Here is a 21,575-nt window from a genome sequence, read left to right as displayed (position 1 = left end):
TTCAGAAATGTTCGTAAGACTTAGAATGCTTTGCAGAAAAGATTTAGGTATGGGTCTTCAAAAGTAACTGAACATCTATCTGTCATTTAGGAATCTGCCTCACTTTAATAAGAATTAGTCTCCTGCAGATTTCTAGTCATTTAACCACTGCTAGAATTTTCCAGAAATTATATTTCCCAAAATATTCACCTGTGCTATTGATTTTCACTCAAGTCTAATTCCAAAACTCATAACTCAGAGTTTGTACTTCTATGAATTCTTCCGTATGAGTTTGTCACATGATGACCTTTACATTTAAGTTCAGAATGGAATGGAAGCTCCTACTCAGCTGAGCTGTTCTCCAGATTGGACTTGTGTCAAACATACTTAATTGGTCGGGCTCCTGATTCTGCAAGAACACACTGACATAATTGTAACTGCACTAATAATCTCAATGAAGTGCTGAAGGAGCTGGCAAAGGCCTCATTACACTTACTTGGTGTATTCACTTGCTTCAAGTTTTTGATACTTTTAATCCCTGCTGACACTGCAAAGTACTGATGCAACTCCACATTTCTCTCTCAGCCTGGTTATTTTACTGAAATTGCTAATTGAAATGCAGGCACAAAATTCTTGTCATTCTGATTGTGTCTAAATTGTCAGTCACATTTGAAAGGTCAGGTTCTTAGCCGAGTGTGTGCCTGCACAGATATGTTAACCTGATCAGATGTGAATTCATTAAGGAAAATCAAATGGAGCTTCTAGATGGCTTAGTACAGTCCCCTCATAAGAAAAATAAATTCTCTTGCAAGCAAGAGACAAGAGTAACTTGAAGTTCCTCTGAAACACTCTTTATGGCAGCCTTTGGACTTTTTATCCACTCTCAGTCAAGTTCTGCCACCTCATGTTTAAAAAGCCTTTATTACAAAGCCTCTGATTTTGAGCAGAATAAGATGCATTACCTGGATCTATGGTGTTATCTGTGTTTCTCTGACTCCGGCTTGTCAGGCTCATGGTGACATTTGCTGCTCCTTTTTTTACTGGGGCTGGTTTCTTTATAACTAGCTTCACTTGCTTCTGAGGTTTGGTGATGTTGTTTGTTGCATTTGCTACTGTTACGTTGACATGCTGGGTTAAATTTGTTAAGATAGTTCCTGCTTTTATTTCGAGCACAGATTCAATGAGGTCTTTGAGGCCTGTCTGAAGCAGGGGGATATCTGGCTGTGCAAGTTTAATCAGCACAGGGATACTGGCATTCACTTTTTGGATGCTGCTGTTGGTATCCTGACACAGCCCCCAGGCCTCATGGGCAGTCTTGTTCAGAAGCAGAATGCTATTTGAAAAGCGGATCGACTTGGCTTCCAGGGCCTTGACCCTGGAGCTCAGGGACTGGAGCTGAAGCGAGACCACTTGTTCTTTCTCTGTCGAGGCAGCTTTGGCTTTTTTCAGTGAGACACAACTGTTTGCCAAAAACTTGGAAATTTTAGACTCCACATTCAGAAGGCGAACCTCATGGTCTTTTGATTCCTCCACAGAGTCAAGCATTTTTTCTTCCAGCCGGATGATATCTCGTTGTTGACTGCCTACTTTTGATAATGTATCATTTAAAATAGAGAAAACTCTTCTGAAATTGTGGGGAATGCTTTTGTCAGACTTCTTGTATGGAAAGTCAGAAAGCAATGGCATTACTTGTGAAGAGAATTCACGCTTCTGGCCAACAAGCAGTGTCTGGAGGGATTCATTCAACTGCTGGAACTGGAGAGTGAAAGACAGGAGGCCATCCAGTTTCTCAGCTCTGCTACAGCAGACTTCAGTCTCATTTCTTAGAGCACGTAGAGTGTCTTTCAATACATAGTTATCTTGAAAAGAATCAATAGCACTATTTATTATTGTCATGGTCTTGTTTAATCCATCCTCTATTTCCATGGAGCATTCATTAACACGCTGCTCAAACAGTTCCTGATAAGCCTGAGATTCATTTTTAAGTCCTTCCTGAGATTTGGAAAGCTCCTTAATTGTGGAACTCATTTTGTCAATGACAGTAGTGAGATTTTGAAGTTTCTCGTTGATTTCTTCATCTTGGATTTGTTGTTCATACTGTGATGTCAGACTGAAAGGTACCCCTTGTTCAATCAAGGGTTGCAGGATCTCCATATCATAGCACAAATCATTAATTTGCTCAGTCATTTTGTCCATCTTACTGTCCAAAGGGAGGACGAGGTCAGCAAGACTTTTGTTTAGGACAAGCACATTCTCCTGGGCTGCTGCCAGCTGTGTTTGGAAATCCCTTCTGCTCTCTGACAACATGTCATCACAAACCCTCAGAAGAGAGTCTTTCTGAATTTCCATTGCAACACTGAGATTGCTCATCTTGCTGTGTTGGACTCTTAAATCATCATAGATCTGCAGCACCATCATACCTTGTTTCTTAACTTTCTCATGCAGTGTGATCATGTACTCTGTGACATTGTGCTCTGTGACTTTATCTGCTGAAGGGATGTTTTGACTTGACAACTGTTCAGCAGATAGCAGTTGTTCATGAGCATCTTTCATTTCAGTAAGAGTCCTATTTAAAGATTCATAATAAATGACACTTCTTGACTGTTGATGCTCTAGGTTATCTTCCAAGGATTTCTGCTTTTCCTGTAAAGCTTTCATAGGCTTGTCACAAGTAAGGGTCATTTCCTCTTTCATCTGCACGATATGACTCTTTAGCTCCAGAATGTCAAGCTTTGTTGGCCCACTGTCTTTCTCCTGAGCAAATTTTTGTTGTGTTTCATTCAGATACTTTAGTAATTCTTCTGTGTTTTCAAGATCCTCTGACAAACTAGACACAGTTTTGAAAACTTGAGCTGTGCTCTCTTGCATTTCACCTTGAAATATTTTAAAGTGTTCTCTGACAATGTCTTTGACTAATTCATTAATACTGCTGGATTTGAGACCTTTGGGGAAAGGAGAAATATGGAAACAATCAAACCAATTGGGTTAACAACATCTGGTTTTTTTCTACAATGTGAGGGAAAAACAGTGCTGCACAGAAATAAAACACACACATCCCTGCCCCAGTTTGCCCACCCAGAGAGCAAAATTTAAAGCTGAGGAATGTAGAGGCTGGCTAATAGCACTTGAAGACTCATCCCTGTTTCTACTGAAACGAATGGGAGTTTTGCAGTTATTTCAAAAGGGCACGTTTGGACTCTGCATGTGGTATCAACTTTGATTACCAAGCTAAGCTGTTCCTGAGCACTACAATGCGGAGATTCGTGTGCTTTTGTGGCTTGCTCATAAGAAAAAGATGTGTCCTCTCTCCAATAGGAATGTAAGAAAAAAACATCTGCTTGATTTACATTATGGTCAAGAAGTGAAAGCAGAGATAATTACCTTCCTGTTGTACTGTATGTGCTAGGTGATCATAGAACCCATTACAGTGAGAAAGAAGCAAGATAAAAGGAATAGCAAAAGACAAGACATTTTAAAGATGCAAAGCTTTAGTTAGTCTTGCATGCTACAACTCTTTAAACAACTCCTAGAAATGTGCTAGGAAGAAGTGAATGTAAATAGCATCATAATGTCTCTCCCATATAGCCCTAAATGGGTTAAGAGAGTTATAAAATAGTGTTCATCAAGACTGCTGACGTTTGAATTTAATGAGAGCAGTAGTTAATGCTCTGGTATGAGATTAGAAGGATGTTTTTGATTTGTTCTCCAGCGTCCAGCTAAAACACCGAAGCATCCTCTGCAGTTTTTTAAACCCTGTGAACACTTGAAGCCCGCTTGTGATATCATGGTTAAATATTTCAACCTCTGCAATGTCTTCGTGACCATCAGTTTGCTGATTACAAGCATATTGAGAAAGGTAGAAATTCTATTGCCTTCCTGTATTTTCCTTTCAATTACTGGATTTTATTGCTTCACTTTTGTGGTAGTTTTAGGCTGTGCCTTTAAAAATTTTCACAGATCTTGATGGTAGTAGTAAAAATGTAAATAAATCACTATTGGGTGTAAAAAAGAAAATAATAATTATTCTAAACAATTCCATTGGAGGGATATCTCCCATAAGATTTGGTTCCCAAACCAAATTTTCTCTCTTCTCGCTTCTTCACTCTGGGAGAGACTTAAATGGCTTTACTGACCTTGGCTGCATCGCTTTTATTTTGGCTAAGTCTAATATCTCTGTTTCTGTCTCTCTTGTCTCTTTTTTTAATACAGGGAGGTAAGGAGGAGGCAAGGAGGGAGAAGCTGTTGCAGCTCCCCTGGTCTTTGACCAGGGGGTTCCTTGTGCTGTTTGTTAATCGTAAATCCCTGTAAATATTGTAAATATTTGTGCATATTCATTGCATTCCTGTGTAGATTGTAGTTTTGCTTGTACATACAGCTTTCATTTGTTTCCACTGAGCTGGTCTGGCAAAGCTAATGTTGAGGGGGAATTTTCAACCCACCACAACCTTTAAAATAGCAAGGCATGTTTTGAAACTTTATTTGGAAGTACATTCTCAACAAGAGCAACAAAATGGCAGGAAATCAGATTCATGAAACCCAACTCAGCTTTGGGCTCCATGGGTGCAAAATGATTCCAAATAAAAATGGTTTTGTTCAGCAAGCTGGAAAGAATCACAGTAGTTTTTTCTATTCAGGAGATCAGCTTCAATTGTGATCACGTTTCCAGCTGGAAACAGAGATAAAGCAGTTGCTAATATTTGCTTTTTATGGACTATAAATGAGGCTCAGTCTTCATTATGTCTGGTAAAATGGACAGTAAACAACTGATGCTTAGGGAAGAAATCAGTCACCTGTTCAGCCAGCGCTTTTTTCAAGGCAGAATAGAACACGCAGGTACAAGAAGTTTGTTAGCCTAAAAAAGAGCCACTTCAAAAATACAGCATGGAGTTTCCTAACCAATAACCTTAATTACTGTCAACTATGCTCACAGATCTCACAGCATTTTTTACACAAAGAATAAAACCCACCACAGTGATAATACTAAGATTCCCTTTATTATTTTACTTTTTGCTACCTGAACAGCAAGTAGCAAGTAAATTATTAGACAGATGTACACAAACAAGTATGCATGTGGACGTGCACTCTTACAAACAGAGCTTTGCAAGTGAGCTTCAGTGAAGGAAAAACAATAATGTAAGATACTTGAGAATAAGGATGTCCTGGCAGTGGAGAGGAGAAACCAATACATGAATGCAAGTAAAACCTCTTGCACTTTTTAATGAGATTATAAATTTAAATTTTTACTCCATGGCTGAAATCCAAAGTGTGTAATCACTTTGAGTCAGCATACCTTCCCTTTGAGGTTTCAGTTATTTGAAGAATAATGTACAAAATAGATGTATGTACACAGGAGACTGAGTACAGGAGACTGAATTAAGGTTATATCCAGCCATAAGTGACTTGGAAGTGATTAAAACTCCATTTCTTAGTTCATTTTTAAAGGGGTGTACATACTAATAATGAAGAGACAAGGAGTCTATAAAAAAGCTTGATGTGGAGTGAAAGGAGGAAGAAAGAATATTAAGAAGTAAGCAGAGTTTATTAAAAAGAGAGTACCAAATTATCTTTCCTACAATCTGCTTAAAGTCTCCTGAGTACTGAAAACAATTTAAAAAATGCACAACAGGCTTCACTAATCAAATTAAAGGAGCATATCAGATACTCCAGTGAGTGTTGCCCTGTAACAGCAAATGATGGCTTTGTGTCTATTTACAGATAAAAACAAGAAATAAAGACTTGGTATATTACTGAATTGTTGATTCACAGAAGCAGACCTTCTGAAAACCCTGATACAAAGATGGGTAGTCATAGAATTGCTGTGATAAGAAAAAAAAGGTGATTAATGGATATGGGCATCATGGGAAGAGAATAGAAAAGTAGGGCAAGAAGGACAATATCTGAACAGCATGAGGGAATTACAGACTTAACAGTTCTGCAAGAGCACATTGCTTCAGGATGATAGCGGGGAAAGTTGTTTTGCTTCAGGTGAGCTTCTGAGAGTAATATTTAGCAAGTCTGGTGTGCCAAGACTGCACATCTGTACCAGGTTAGAGGACAGAATGGAAACTCCTTCCAGCTCCTGCCACTTTAGGATGCTCTTTGCCCAGCTGGAGTATGACTGAGTGATGCTCAATGAATGGGGGACCTGGCAACTGCATTTGCCCTGTGACATCCCTTATACAAGCCAACAGAAACATTAACCTTGTTCTGCCTCCCTTTCCCCCTCATTTCTGCTGTTTTCCTATGTACTCGCCAAGAATAGCCTATATTTGAGTGTCCATAATTGAGGAGTCAATGAAAGGAGCTGGTAGCAGCATTTTCATTAGAGCTGCTTGATTAGGAGACAGATTGAGAACATAAATCAAGAAAGGCCCAGCAGCTGGAGATTTCATCTAAGCAGGTATAGTATAGAGCACTGCAGATAAAAATGATTGAGGCTTGAAACATGTTTGCAGAGAAGTATGAAATAATGGGGATGGGGGTGGTGTTTGCAGTACACATTTTAATTAGGATTTGGATTTTTTAATACAGCTAGGGGAATGGAGAAACAGGAGAGCAGAATGCATCAAAAGACCTCTTGGAATAGTGTGAACATGGCAGAATGAGTGGAATATAAAAAACAGAATGAAGAGAAAAAAGACGGGAAATAGGAAATATTCTAAAACAAATTAAAAATATGCCCAAGGATCAAGATTGGCATCTAGCAGTATGTGGATAGGTGAAAGCAGGTCACTGAGAGATAGGATAAGCTTGATCCAGGGTACAAGACAGCCATCTAGCATGTCGCACAAGCAACTAAGGAGACAAACGACTAGAAATACAGGACATGGGGCCATGTTTGGATAAATTCAAGTGAGATACAAAAGCACTTATTGTTTTGGTGGTTTGTTTTTTTTTTCCTCGTGTAAGGCGCTTCAGTACCCTTGTTCTATTTTTAAACAATAGAGATCTCCTCTGGATTCCAACACATATAGTACAGTTTGGGGAAAAATCCTGAAAAATGTTTCACATTAAGGAAATGCAAGCTTCTGTTCTAATCTGTTTGTTAAGCACCATTTGTTGGATAACAAAGAGATCTTGCTCAGGACTCACAAAGAATGGGTGCATAGTTCTGCTGGTAGGAGTCTGCCCAACAACCTGATCCCAGGATGTGCAGTTCTCATCTACTAAACACGAGTAGAGATGTTTAGTGAAGGTAGCCTAATATAATCAGAAGCAAATTATTCAGCAGGATGTTTGCCATGTTACAAATTCAACAAGCACAGAATTCCTTATAATTTTTTCCCTGCATATGTCAATTATGTATTAAAGGGTATTGCTTAGATTTGGTACCAAAGCAAATACTATGTCCTTTAGCAGCTGTCAGATAAACAAAAAAAAAGAGATAAGAACATTTGCAGAAGCTCTAAGTAAATGAAAACACCTTGATAGTGGCTTAAGTTGACCATAAAGACAATGTAGCATCCAAGAATATATTTTTTGTCATTATAAAATACACCATAACAAATGACAAATAAATCCTTTTATTATGAAATTAAACTAACTAACTAACTAAATAGTCCTCCCTATAAATGCTGAGTAATAGAATAGGACAGTGTTTTTAACATTTTTTCTCCTGGCACCTTGAGCAGGGTGAATGATTACATTAATTTATTTTTCTTACCTTTCAGAAATGATTGGAAGTCTTTGCCCTTATCTTCATTCATTTTGCCTTCCAGAGAAGAAAGCCTCTTGCTTACATCATTCATTGCTGCAGCAATGCTGTCAACCTTCTTTTGTAGAAAAGTCAGTTTCATCTCCTGGTTGCTAACCTTCTTGTTCATTTTTTGTGTGAGTGCTTGGACACAGAACAAAATGAGAAAAAAAAAAAAAAAGGTACTGTTAAAACATTGTAGGGGGAAAGAAAAGAAAGCTTAATTGACTTGAGAGACATCAGCTGTAAGTGGGCTGAAAAGTTTTTAATCTTGAGTGAATTATCTATTTCTGTCATGTATCTTGTATTAGTGACATGCAGTAGCAGCAGAGCAGTAACTAATTATTGAAGCATCTGTATCCATTATGAAATATTTATAATTCTACAAGAGTATTAGGAACAGTTAGCATATTTTAATCAGCATAATGCCATTCTTCCTCCACTTGGCACCCTATGGAATACTCTGATAGCTCATATATAGTCTATCTCCTTTGACACAACCATGAAAGCAATGATTGGTTATTTACCATTTATAACATAACTTCCTGAATTTGCAAGGCCAGTGTCTGAAGGAATACACAATCTTTTCAGGGTTGGAGTCAAAATAAAGACTTGTTAACACAGCAGCAAGGCAGAAAACCAGCTAATGGATCAATCACTTTGGAATAGTAATAAGCCAATAAGAAAAATGCTCAAATTATGAAATGAAGTTTATTTTAAATTGTTCCTGACACTTGTAGTCTCTCCAGGTATAAAAAGGCCTAGCTGGATGCTTTTAAGATAGGTGGTGGTGAAGAAGGCCTTGGGTCTTGCAAATTCACACAACTTAAGTCATCTGAATTTCACAGCTGACAGGACTTACTTTGGGGTTTTCAGAAGACACTGAACAAATGAAATGTCCTAATTCCTGTAAGTAAAGCTCTAAACTTTCTCCAGCAATCCAGCATAAATGGCCTACCTTAGACACAGGATATATTAACCTTGCATGATCCAGGCCATACTATGACTTGATAAACTGCTATGCAAGAGACTCTCTAGCAGTACATACAAATATTTATTACTGTGAATTTACAGTACTGCTATTGATATTTTGTCACTTTTCATCATGGCATCAGTGTCTATTCTCATGGCAGTAAACAGCTGCAATCAGAAATCACACAGAAGCAGAGGGGCCTAAAGACTACACCACCAACAACAAAGAGCAAGTTAAACATAAAAGGTCACGCAATTCTGAATAGATTTTCATTCTCCCAAATTCTAGTAGGTAATATATAAATGTATTTTATCTATCTAAATAGCATTTGGCAAAACCCAGAAAATTCACTAGATGCACCCAGTCAGTGCAGATGAAGCACGCCAACAAAGTGTGCTTGTAACTCAACCACCTAGTTTAGAATCTGGCAATTCTCAGCAACGGCACTGTAGAGACAAGCCATTGATAGAGCTCTCTTCATCCTAATACTGTTCTGTGACAGACAGAAAGGGATACCTCTGCTCCTGGTTGTACTGTTACTGTGACAAACTAATTTGAATTAATTACTGGGTCACACATAGACACCATTCTGATAACTAACCTGCTGATTGCAAAGCTTTCTTCAGTTCAATTTCTGTCAGCTCCTACTAAATGGGGAAGACAAACTCTGTCGGTGAGCATGAGGTTTTTAGGTGGCATGGCTGCATAGTGAAAGCTGGAAACAGAATCCAGCTTGTAGGGTCTTGGAAGCTGCTGATGGAATGACAGGTCAGGGCAGTCCATCCCTACGTCATGTTCACAGGATTGGCAGTCAGAACAGGTATCCCTTACCTTCTAAACTGATCCCATTTCATTGAAAAATAACTGAAAAGTAATGAACTTGGAGCTCTGAGATTTCAGGTCCAGAGTTACTGTTCAGAGCAGAATTCCTACTAAGAAAAGGGGCACTTTTCAATGCTCTGTTAATCAGGGTCATTTTTTCAGATAGGTCCTGTCTGCTTTACTTGGCACGATACTCCTCCTTCCACACCGGGAAACTTGGGCGCTTGCACAATATCATCAAGGGGCAGCAGCTTTCTCTTAATACCCATTTGTGTATCTCCCTGCCTGATTGAGTCTTTCCCTCTCCCACCTATGCTTCCTAATTTTTCTATTTGCCTATTATGCTTTAAAGTCAAACGTATACGTGAACATAAGCACATACAGGAGCAGACTGATTCATCAGATCAGACACATGTTCCCAAGACGTAACTTTAAACAAGAACATTCACACTTATTTTTGTTTGCATTTAAATTGTAAGGGACATGGAAATCATAGACAAAATTTGTATTTGATGTAGGTGCAACCAGATGAATGGTAAGAGATGCACTTCAGCTTCTATGCAAGATTTTGCTGCTTATTGAAGTATTTAGCAACCTTCTTTAAGATTTTGCAAACATGAAGGCCACGAAAATGGTTGGGGGGCTGGAGCACAAACTGAGGGAGCTGGGGCTGTTCAGCCTGGAGAAGAGAAAGCTCCGGGGAGACCTAACACCGGCCTTCTGGTACCAGAAAGCTGCAGAGGGACTGTTTCCAAAGACCTGCAATGATAGGAGAAGGGGCAATGGTTTGTAATGAGAGAAGAGCAGATTTAGATTGGATGTTAGGAACAAATTCTGCTCCATGTAGGTGGTGGAATACTGTAACAGGTTGCCCAAGGAGGTAGTTAAGGCCATGCCCCTGGAGATACTTCAAGGCCAGGCTGGACAAAGCTCTGAGAAACCTGATCTACTATAGGCTGTCCCTGATGACTGCAGGTGGGTTGGATTAGATGACCTTTGGTGGTCCCTTCCAAACCAAATCATTGTATGATTCTATGAGTACTGTCTCCATAAAATCCTGTGGCAGTCTGGATGCTGACATTCTGTTTTCCCAGCATGCATGAATATTCCAGCACAGTACATTGACAACCCAAATGCACAGAACTGAGAATATAATTTGCCTTATTATTTGGTTCCATAAAATGTTTTTGAATATAGGCCAACTGTGGGAGTGAAAATAACTCCGTAGTGTGTAATGGCTGATAATTATACAAAAGACCAGTGTAGACATCCATAATTAAAACATCAAGAGATTCAAAAGAAAGCAGAGGTAGTAAGAAAGTTGAAGGAGCTTTACACTGCCTGTCCTTCTTGTTCGCCTTCTGGTTCCTCACCAGGTAAACTCCAAGCTCATTTGACAGTATGTAGAAAACACTGCCAGATAACTTGCATGTAATTTGCCATCAAAAATACCTGACAAATGCAGTCTCACACACTGCTGGGGAGTATGTTAAAAGCAGAAGATCAGTTGTTCAAAGAACTTCCTTATCAAGTATGTTTCACATATTTCTTTTGTTATTTAAATACAATATGTTGATTGTTGGAAGTTCTCTGAGTACTCAGACTTTCTAAATAATTCTGTGTTACCAACGTTTCTCCACCCGCGAAGGTAGGTGGTACAGGATGGAATATCGTATAGTCTGTTAACTATTTGAATACACCTAAATCATGGATACCTTTTCAGATTTCTTTATAGCAAGCACTTAATATTTGAATTCATGGTTAAATGGAATGATCTGATAAACCATTGTTATTTCTGTTGCTGGTTTAGTAAGTGTGCAAACACACCTTTCATGAAAAAAATTCAATTCCTATGAATACTTATGCAGACCACTATGAAATTAATTTTCTGGAACATTGCTGGTATGCTAAATCGTACAGATAATGATGGAAAATAAATATAACAGGAAGTGAGCAGAGCCAACAATTCTAGAAACTAAGAAGCAGGGGAGCTTCTCATGCAGCAGTTACTTAAGGTTACTTCTCAATGTATATCACTATTTGTATAAAAGCATTACCGTTACTAACTAGCTCTTACAATGTTGAGGTCTGTAGGTACCCTTGCAAGAAGGTGCTGACTTTATGGTTCAAAACATTATGGTCTAGACATGACCTTTGAAGTAAACACAGCAATGAACAAGTAAATAGTGTAATAAGGAACAGTCTCAAACATATTTGGTATAAATCTGCAAACTTCCTCTGTTGCTTTCTATTTGATCATCCTAGAAGTAGCTTAAAACACACCTAAGCTATACTTGCTAAAGTGTGAAGCATCATTGTACTGGTTTTGACTAAAGCACCAATGTTTATAAGAAAATACAGAACAGTAATCACATATTCGGATAATACAATTTTTTCTTATGACCAATGCTAGTCTACACTACTCCTACATTTGGGGTTGGATTTTTTTAGGCTTTGTTATTTGCCATTTTTTTTAATTAATGAATTTTACTCAGTAATATAATGGTTTAAATATTTCTGTGCAGAATTACTTTCCTGGCTTTGGTTTAGTCACAAGACATTCTATATGTGTTAATCTATTGGCAGCATTAAACTCAGTTTCTTCTGTCTGTCTTTACCAGAGAAGTGTGCTGCTGAACCATGACTGCTAGAACCTCTAACAGTTCATTCAGATCCCTTCATCAGATAGGGATTTTTCTCAAATTGTTTTTGCAGTGATCTTTGCTGCCACATGGTAGTGGGTGGGCTAGAGGTGATAGTAATTATAACAACTGACCTGGCCCACTAGGTTCCTGAGGAGCTCCTGGTATCTTCTCACAGACAGTTCTGCTGCTTTCAGCCTGGTTGCTGTGTACAAGAGATGATTGTTCTTGAGCTGAAAGAGGGAGGAAAAGGAAAGGATGGGAGTGACACACAGAATGTGACAATCAGAATTCTACAACAATTGCTTTCTCTGTCTATTCTGTGTCAACTTTACCAAAGCACAATCACCTGCGGTGATTCCCCCTATCTGCTAAGTTCATCTGTAAGACAGTGCCATGGGTTGAGTGGAATCTGCTGCTGTTATTCAAACCACCCTGCCTCATGCCAGCTTCAAAATGAAAGCGCTGGCTGGAGCAAAGTATGATGGGGCTTGAATTTCATATTGTAACATGGGAGGCTTCCTGTTCTGGTTGCAGCTTCTGGGTTCCGGGGGTTTTTGGATGTGTTTCTTTTCCACTGGGATGGCAGCGGGACAAGTAGCTCCCTGGCTTGTGCTTTTGGCTCACTTGTTTCTGCTTGCTGCTGCTTTGCACCATGTTCCTTCTGCAAATAGGCTGAGGTAGTGATGTATTCTGTACTATGATTGTCTGATTTTGCTCAGTAAATATATTCTGCTCTCACTTTTTTTGTCTCAATCCTGAGTTTTTTGTGTGTTACTTTTCCTTCACTTCTGTGTTGGGAAAACAGACAGGCTAACCCACAGGATCGGTTTGACCCTCTTTGTTCTGATTTAAAAGATTACAGGCAGTGTGGGACCACATTGATGAAGACAGTAAATGGCTTCCTGAGACGGGCAGGGGTTAGTATTAATACTGAAATGTCAAACTTGCCCTATAATGACCAGAAATCAAAAATTTCCTGGGCTAAAAATTCTAAAGGAATATTTTAGAACGATATAAAACATAAGTACAGAGATAATACAGAGATCACCATTTATAAAAGTAAATAGGGTGGTTTATATATACAAAACTAGGTTTGTTGAAACTGACTTTATTATTTATTTATGTGTTTGTTTAACAGATTACAAAACATAATCCAATTTGAACAAATATCACCTGAGATTTGCAATTGGTACATACATACTTGGTAAGTCAAGTTTCTAAATATTGTCTCTGGTCATGGAAGACAAGATTTTCTGTGCTTATTCCATGTCTGAGGCCATAGATTTCCAAGCAATTTGTAAAAATAAAGCTAGAGTAACATTATTATTATTTCAATATTACACTTCAAGAAACTGAAGTGCAGAAAAGCAAAGCAACTTCACTCGCAAGAAGTAGGGAACAACTGGTAAGATAGCTGAAGTGACATTTCCATCCTCCTGAATTCTCTAGCCATCAATCTTTACTTTTGTTTTAATTTCATTATTGTTGAAGAAAACCCAAAGAAATACATATAAAGTAGGTTGTAAATTTGCTAGTGTAAAATCATACCAATACTTAACTGCTTGCTCAGTTCATGAAGCATTTTGAAGTGGATGTTGTTCCAGCTGGAGCTTATCTAAGGAATGCTACCTACATGGCACTGATACAATTTCCAGTCTCTAGTACAGTACAAGCAGAGTAACTTGGGTATGGTGTCATTATTTTCCAGTTCAAACATTAAACAGTAGTCTGGCCATAATATGTGTTTCCAAGGAAACAGAATAAAATGCTGAATCAAGAGATGCCCTGTTTCATCAGCCCCTTAGCAGCTTAAATGAGGATCAATAGATTATATTTAAGGATGATATCAAGAGGTTTATGTTGTAAATTAAGGCCAGGGTAGGGTGGAGGAGTAACAATTAGGGTAAGAACTCAAAGGAAATTATCATATGAATTGATAGGTTCTAGACTTCATTTAAACTGGCTGCTAAACACAAATAGTAATAATTTCAATAGCTTCTGTTGTCTTTCTGTGGCACAGTTATTGACAGAAGTTAAATACTTGCATTCATCCCAAATCATCACAAAGGATATATCAGGTAGTGATGTGATGATAGAATCTATGACAAGGGAGTCAGCTACTTGCCTGTGATAAAGGCTGATCAATTATTTTTTATTCTTTCATTTACCTATCATTCTGTTGCTCTAAATGTATCCACTGCCACTGATAGTGCTACAGGCACCAGACTTTTTTAATATTAGTCAGCTTATCTTTCATCCTCCATATTAAATCAGTTGCCCCAGTCACAGCTTCACATTGCAGAATACCAAACCCTTACAGTTTTATTTGCTTTTAGAGTTTCAGGGATAAATATTTATCACGTGTGTGCTTGTTTTACTAATGCTTTAAACTGCTCAAATAATCTAATTCTTGTAAAACCTGTGACACAGAATCACTAACTAGTGATGGAGAGAGCCAACAGCATATTACAACACTTCTAAAAGCTGCAAGGAATGTAGACAGGGATGCACACACAAAAAATTCACCCGGAGGCAAATCCTCATATTGTGGTTATTAAATTTCATCGCTGTATCGGAAAGGTATTTCTCAGACAGCATTAGAAATTCAGGAGTTTCATTTGTGAGACAAATTTGGAACAGTCACTGGCAATACAGCTTCTCCTACACCACCCCTCCAGTGTGGCTCAGTCCTCTTCCCAAGGAACCACTCTGACACATCATATGGTGATTAATTCTTATGTGCTCCTTGGCCAGACAGCTGATGATATTCCCCGTCCTAGATGCTGAATAGCAGCAGATATTATGGGAGCACTAGAGTGAAACTGAGATATATACTCTTTAGAGTATAAATAGCCATCAAATTACTTGCATTTGAGACATTTAAAAATTGAATATGCTATCCTCAGTTTAAGCTAAAGAGATAAACAAATAAATAAACAAAGAAGACGACCATTCACAAGCACAAAGCAATAATAACAAAAAAAAAAAAAAAAAAAAAGGCTACGACAATGAAATGATGAACAGTCCTCCAGGAGCTTTAGTGTCCTCAGCACTTCAGAATATCAGGTAAGGCACCCAGGAATTTAACATTATGCTGCTTTCATTGAATATATTGGCCTAGATGTATAATTTATTGTCCCATGTATTTTTAAACAGTGTGCAAAATGATTTCAGGGAATATTAAAAATATGGAAATCTCTAAATATATTTTTGCTGAAGCAGGAGTAGCTGAAGGGGAATCCCTGTGGGGAATTTGCCAGTTTCCTTCCACTCCCTGTGTCTCATGGTGAAATGCAGACAGCTAGCTTTCATGCCTGCATTTCACCCCACACAGAGGATAGCACTCACTCCTGTCTGGAACATGATACAGCCATCTGCTGGAGAAATGAGATTGCTGCTGCGCAGAGGATTTGCTGCTAATATTGGCCGTGGAACAGCCAGCAACTCTTGAGAGCCAGCTGTTTGCCATGAGCCACGGCTGGGCAGGTGGAAATGAGTTCACATACGTTAATCACCTCGGTTTCACTCCACAACAGAGGTGAATTTAAACACAGCATGATCTTCAAATGCAGATCTTCTTGATGTCATTGGTGACCTGATACAGTGTTCAGAGACCATGCATGCGTGAGCAAACTGGGATTTCTTCCCCTCGGGCACTACTACATGCACATTGTTTTCTCCAGCTTAAGGATGAAAAGCTAAAATAAGGCTGTGTGACATCACAAACTTTGCAACTCAGAAGATGAGCTCTTTCATTTCATGAGTTATGCTGCTAGTTAAGCATTTGATATTGCCAAATCAAAATAATAATTTGTTGAATTGAGCAACCTGGTGTAGTGGTAGGTGTCCCAGCTCACGGCAGGGGGTTCAGAACTAGATAATCTTTAAAGGTCCCTTACAACTCAAACCATCCTATGAATTTATGAATTGTTTTCATTAGGTGTATAAGACCATGTCTACATCTTCCCCCTCTGAATAATTTTCTTCTGAAATTGCATTGTCCACGCTGGACAAGGACCCATGTCTTATCCACTTTGATCACATGTTGTCACATAGGAGGCAAAGTTAGAGATAGTGATCTGAAGCCCTGTCTTCCCCGAGGCTCTTCTGTCTGGCTCACTACTGCCCTACCCTGAGAAGCAGCTGTAACCCAGCAGTTACAACGTGGCGACCAAAAACAGTTACAGATGCCTAGTAATAACTATCAGATAGTGACAAGTGTTTCCTCCTGCCTAGACTGGAATAGTTACATGTGATTTCCCTTGATTTGAGAGAGTGGCTGAGCCAGAAGGTGTTTTGAATTAGCATTTCTTACAAGTAACCCACATCATACAGTGCCTTCCCAGGATACAAACCATATCGTTAGAACACCCTAGTTCCCTTGGCACAGAAACCCTTCAGTAACAGCTCTGTTTTTGAGCTCTCTTCATGTGCTGAGAGGCCAAGTAGAGAGCTCCAGTCAGAGCTTACAAGGTCTCTCTCCCCTCACCACTGCAGAAATGGAGTGACTGAAGAAAAGGCTGCTGGGCTCCCGACTGTTCCAAGTTCATTAGCTGACATCCCTTCAAGGGAATTGAATAATACAGACAGAGCTTGTGCTGGTGGTCTGCTCCACATGGGAGGGAGGATTCCAGAAGCAGGGAAGAAGAGCCTTTCTGATGTAACACCTTTCATCCCAATCTCTTTAAGCAGTTCTACAAGCATTAATTAATTAAATATCCCAGTGCCCCTGTGAGATAAGTGTCATCTCAATTTTCTAGATGGGCAAACTTGGGTATGCAGATTATAAATGGCTTCCCCAAATCATTAGCAAGCCAGAAGAGGTTTGAAAGAGAACCCAGGAGATGTAATTTCAAACTCCTATAACACTCGACAATAATTTCCTTTATTCTTATTTTTACACAGATGCCGCTACAAATTCAGTTATACATCTTTCTTTGCCTGGTCAGTGCTTCCCTGCTGTATGATGCTCTTTCAATTTTATCAGCTGTGGCCTCCCTTTTCAATAAGCATTTTTTTATTATATTGTTGGTAATGATTACATTTTTTCAAGGCAAACCATTAAAATATCTGATCCATGCTCACTGGACAGCCTTGCTGACTGTGTCTGGTGTTAATACCCAACTGCATGCTCAGCTGCACAGAAGAGAATTCTGTGCCTGCTGAGATTCTGGCTCTTCAGCCTTGAAATTTCCCTCATGGATGTGAATAACAGTGATTTCTCTTCCTTCCTTTACATTAATTTTTAATCACAGCCTCTACCACTACTGATTGAATTCTCTACCACATCTAGTGGCCTTTCTTGTAATATTCATACATTCAAAATATGTATGCTGATGCCATATCCTATTTTTCAAGGCCGCTTGTTTAAGGCCAACAGCAAAGAAATAACTATTATGCAGATGTTAAACTATAGTATGCTGCCACATGTTTGATCAGCAGGGCAGAGGTAAAACACTCCACTGTCAAAAAAGGGCACAGTTATACAGGGATCATGTGCAATTGTAAAATTCAGTCACTGATGAAATGAACAACAAAAGTCCAACTCAGTTCAGAGGGAAATAAAGTTAATACAGTATTTTATCATGTCTAAAATATGTTCTTAGAGTTTGAAACTGAAAGCCGAAAGAGTCACAGCACAGTAGATGAATTTTAATGCAAGTATTTGACAGAGAACCTGAATTTCATATCCCCAGCACTGCCATACTCAGTAACTAAAAAGTCAAAAGTAGAGACACAGCGAATGCAAATCCCACATTTTAGCAAAATGAAATAAGGCTGAAGATTTTATGAGTTTTGTTTAGAGTGGAAGAGAGAAAAGGATATCCTGCTTAGCTGCTCTAGAAACTCGTGTGCAGGGAAGAGCCAGCATCCCAAAGGTCACTGTGCCTTTTTATCTGGTTTTAGATTAACAGGAAAGACTGTACTGATTTTTCAGCCAGACCATTTGCTCACAACTCAGATTGCATTGTTTTTTTTTGCTGAAGTGAATAGTTTCAAAACCTTACAACTCTACTCACCTCTGGGCTGGCAGTCTTGTCCATTGTACCCAGGGCAGCACTTCCACTCCAGCGATGTTACTATTTTATGTTTGATTCTGTAAGCTTGGTGAGTTGTTGCCTGGGACCTGCAAAACAAGAACATTTTTCAGTTATTTTAGGTGGTCAAACAGGAGTTGTAGGAAACACATCTAATTACATTACACTCTTACACATCAACTGTATCCTTTCATTAGCTGCTTAAAACTGAAAGTAAAGCCTAATGAGGGTATGGGTTTTCAATAGCAATCACAGCTTTAATATTGCAGACTTCAAATAATCTGCATGGATTTTAAAGGAACCTGATGTCTATTCAGTGTTGTCAGACTTCTTCCCTGAATATCTTTTTCAGGAGTCAAATAATGCTAACCTTTATAGAAGATATTACAACTAATATCTACTAAACAACTGGACAGAGTGAGACAAAAATACAGTTAAAAAAAAAAGGCATTCACAATAAATTTGTGACATCAGTTCACATTTAGTGCACACTCAAAGTCTTCCATTCTGATTATTTTAAACAAATTATAAAAACACTAATCCAATTAAGCATGAAAATTTCTACTCTGAAAGATGATGTAAGGAGGATATAGCTATGTAACATGATGCCTCAGTTATTGCTCTTACAATATGTAACTGCAGAGGCAGTAGCACTTTTTCAGTATTCCAACACATCCTGTCTACCCCACTACTTCATTTCAGATTTCCTGTCTTCACAAAGTCACTTTAGAATGAACATGCTGGACTAGGACATACAAAAGAAACTATCTACAGCAAGTGTACTTGCTTATTTTATATAGAATCAGAAAATCATTTTGGTTGGAAAAGACCTTTAAGAGCCTCTCCACCTAGTGTGGTGCTAAACCATGCTCCTTAACATCCCATCTATGCCTCCTTTAAATAATTCCAGGGCTGATGATTCAATCACCTCTCTGGGGAGCCTATTCCAGTGATTGATAACCCTTTCAGTGAAGAATTTTTCTTTTACTTGAGGCCAATTTTTCTCATCCTATGTTAAATACAAAGTTTGAATAAAAAGAAGTTCTGCTAGTTGTAAACACCAACATGAACACCTCAAATCTCAGAAGTACAAGGAGAAACTGTTTACAGCATTGTTTTGGGCCCGCAATCCCTGCCCAAATCATTCTAGAAATGGGGACAAATTTGAAGGCTGTCAGATCAACAAATGTCACCTGGTTTTACACTATAGTTAATCTTGTCACTCCTACACAAGCGATGTAATATTATAGATATTAAAATTCATAGCAGCTGGCATGTGTCCCAAACCAGCTTTGCCTCTGAAAAATGGCTTTTTCAGTAATAAGAACTCAGTAAAGATTAACATGAACTGAAATCAAGAGAGTTCTCAGCTCTTTGGTGTTATTTTATGATAAAATTACTTTATTCTGTATTAGCATGATCCATTCCCGAAAGCACTCATAAAAATGAAGAGTCCAGAAAGGGAGTTAATCAGAAATAGCTATTTCATATAGAACTCTCCATGTAGACAAGCGTCAGAAATACATATAGGAGACATTTATTTACGGGAGCAGCACAAGGAGATAATTTTCCTACAGAAATCAGAGTTATTGTGAATCTTCAAGACTGAATAAGAAAAAGTGGCAACATTTCAGCGAGATGGTCCACTCCACACTTCTGCAATACCATCTACTATATTTCAGTCACCAAATCCTAAGGATATTCTCTATTCCTGGTTTCACCTCCCAGGCTTAAGCGTGCTCTGCTGTACCACCTAGAGGACAGTTCTCAGAACAGCCAAACTGGCTCACAGGGGGCGCTTGAATTTTTTCAAAGGAAAAGTGTTACGCTCCGTTCTGTTGAAGCTGTTTCAATTTGCCATTTTCCAGGCCCATGCATTTAAGCTCAATTTCATTTACTCCTGAAATGTTTGGAGAATACAACGAGGCACCCAAACCACAAATGACAATCTGAATACGTTTAATAGGGTTGCTATTTACAAGTTGTATTCAGGCCAATGCCTGACCAATGCTGTGCCAGAAATAAGTGCCCAGCAGAGAGATAATAACAAAAATATTCATGCTTCTCAGTAGAAGCCTTTGCTCCAGCAAAGCACAAGCCTGGCAAAGTGCACAGAAAGGATTTTCTTCCCCGTCCGTGCTTTAAAGTTTTGTACATGTGCACCATTCCTTGCGGTACTCCAGAGGAAGGGAGCAGGCAGTGGGCTGTTGTGAAGGCTTTGAAGTGAGCAGAGGATGCCAGAGTGACGGCATGCCAAATCATGAACTTTTACACTTGTTACAAGGACATGTGAAGACAAGGCCTGGAAACATGCTAATCTGCTCTGTCCTCTTTTCATTTGCATTTTTAAAGTCATGGTTGTATTAATTATGCAGCTGATGGTGGTTTGAAACTGTCTTTTTAATTTTTCCTTGCAAAGTTCAGAACAGAGAAAGTGAAAGAATGTAAATAAGTCACTATTGGGTGTAAGAAAGCAAAATAACGATTGTTCTAAACACTTCCATTGGATAGATAGAAATGTTTAAGAACTATTACCCAAAACAAAGTAGGCATTCGGCACATTCTGCGTTCGGCAGTGGGGGCAGTTGCTGGGCTGTCTGGCTGCTGTTTTCTTCTCTTCTGGCTGAAGATAACACACTGACCTTGGCAGCTAAGTTAACAACTTTCTGCTTAACTAACTCTGCTTCTCTGTCCAGGGGGGTCTGGGGGGGAAGCTCCTGGGAGAGGGAGGCCCCTTTGGGAGGGTCCCCTTGGGGGGAAGCAAAGGGAGATCGGTTGTGCTTTTTCTGTTGATTGTATATATTTGTGAATGTCGTGAATTTTGTATATTTGTACATATTCATTGCATTTCACTGTAGATTTTAGACTCTGCTTGTAAATACAGCTTTTCATTTGCTTCCAGACTGAGCTAGCCTGGTTATTGTTGGTGGGGGGGGAATTTCAGCTCACACCGACACACTTTTTATTTTTGGCGCTCCAACTCGGGGCTCGATTGCTTGTGATTTATTTCTGCTCAGATTAGGAAGCAAAATGAAGCTGTTTTGGATTTTGAGTAATTTTATTTCCTCTGTTATCAGTGTGATTGTTTACAGATGGGCTGTTTCCTGCATGATAGACAAGATTGTGAGATACGTGGCATATAAGTCGTTTCTTTGGGTTAAGAACAAGTTACTGAATGTTGGTGAATTCTGTTATGGTCTTATTGGGCTAAGAAGCTATGGTAACTCAACTATGGATCTGCTAGCAGACACATATGAGTTTGTTACTCCTCTTACAACTACAGAGGGTTCTTGGAACCAGTGGTACCCTAGATATCTTGTGCTTGCCTTAATTTTGTTGCTTCTTGGAATAATCATATGGCTACTGATAGCACTGTATCAAGAAAGACATAAGGCTACTTGCTCTTCCAACTCTGCTGTGAATGT

At 38.9% G+C, this 21,575-nt stretch overlaps 1 protein-coding gene across 1 annotated transcript in view; it reads right to left on the bottom strand.

Moving 5' to 3' along the window:
* MMRN1 (multimerin 1) overlaps positions 1-21,575 on the bottom strand; it is a 60,437-nt gene that overhangs the window by 7,784 nt on the left and 31,078 nt on the right. The window contains exons 3-6 of the mRNA XM_054383213.1: positions 18,133-18,239; positions 12,244-12,342; positions 7,643-7,816; positions 942-2,921 (exon numbers count right to left, since the gene is read on the bottom strand). Of these exons, the coding sequence (XP_054239188.1) occupies positions 942-2,921; positions 7,643-7,816; positions 12,244-12,342; positions 18,133-18,239 (2,360 nt within the window). The remainder of the gene's footprint in view (positions 1-941; positions 2,922-7,642; positions 7,817-12,243; positions 12,343-18,132; positions 18,240-21,575) is intronic.

This window comes from Indicator indicator, chromosome 8 (assembly GCF_027791375.1).
Source record: "Indicator indicator isolate 239-I01 chromosome 8, UM_Iind_1.1, whole genome shotgun sequence".
In the NCBI taxonomy this organism is placed as follows: domain Eukaryota; kingdom Metazoa; phylum Chordata; class Aves; order Piciformes; family Indicatoridae; genus Indicator; species Indicator indicator.
The sequence above is the reverse complement of the archived record's forward strand: the minus strand, read 5'-3'. Positions and strand labels throughout refer to the sequence as shown.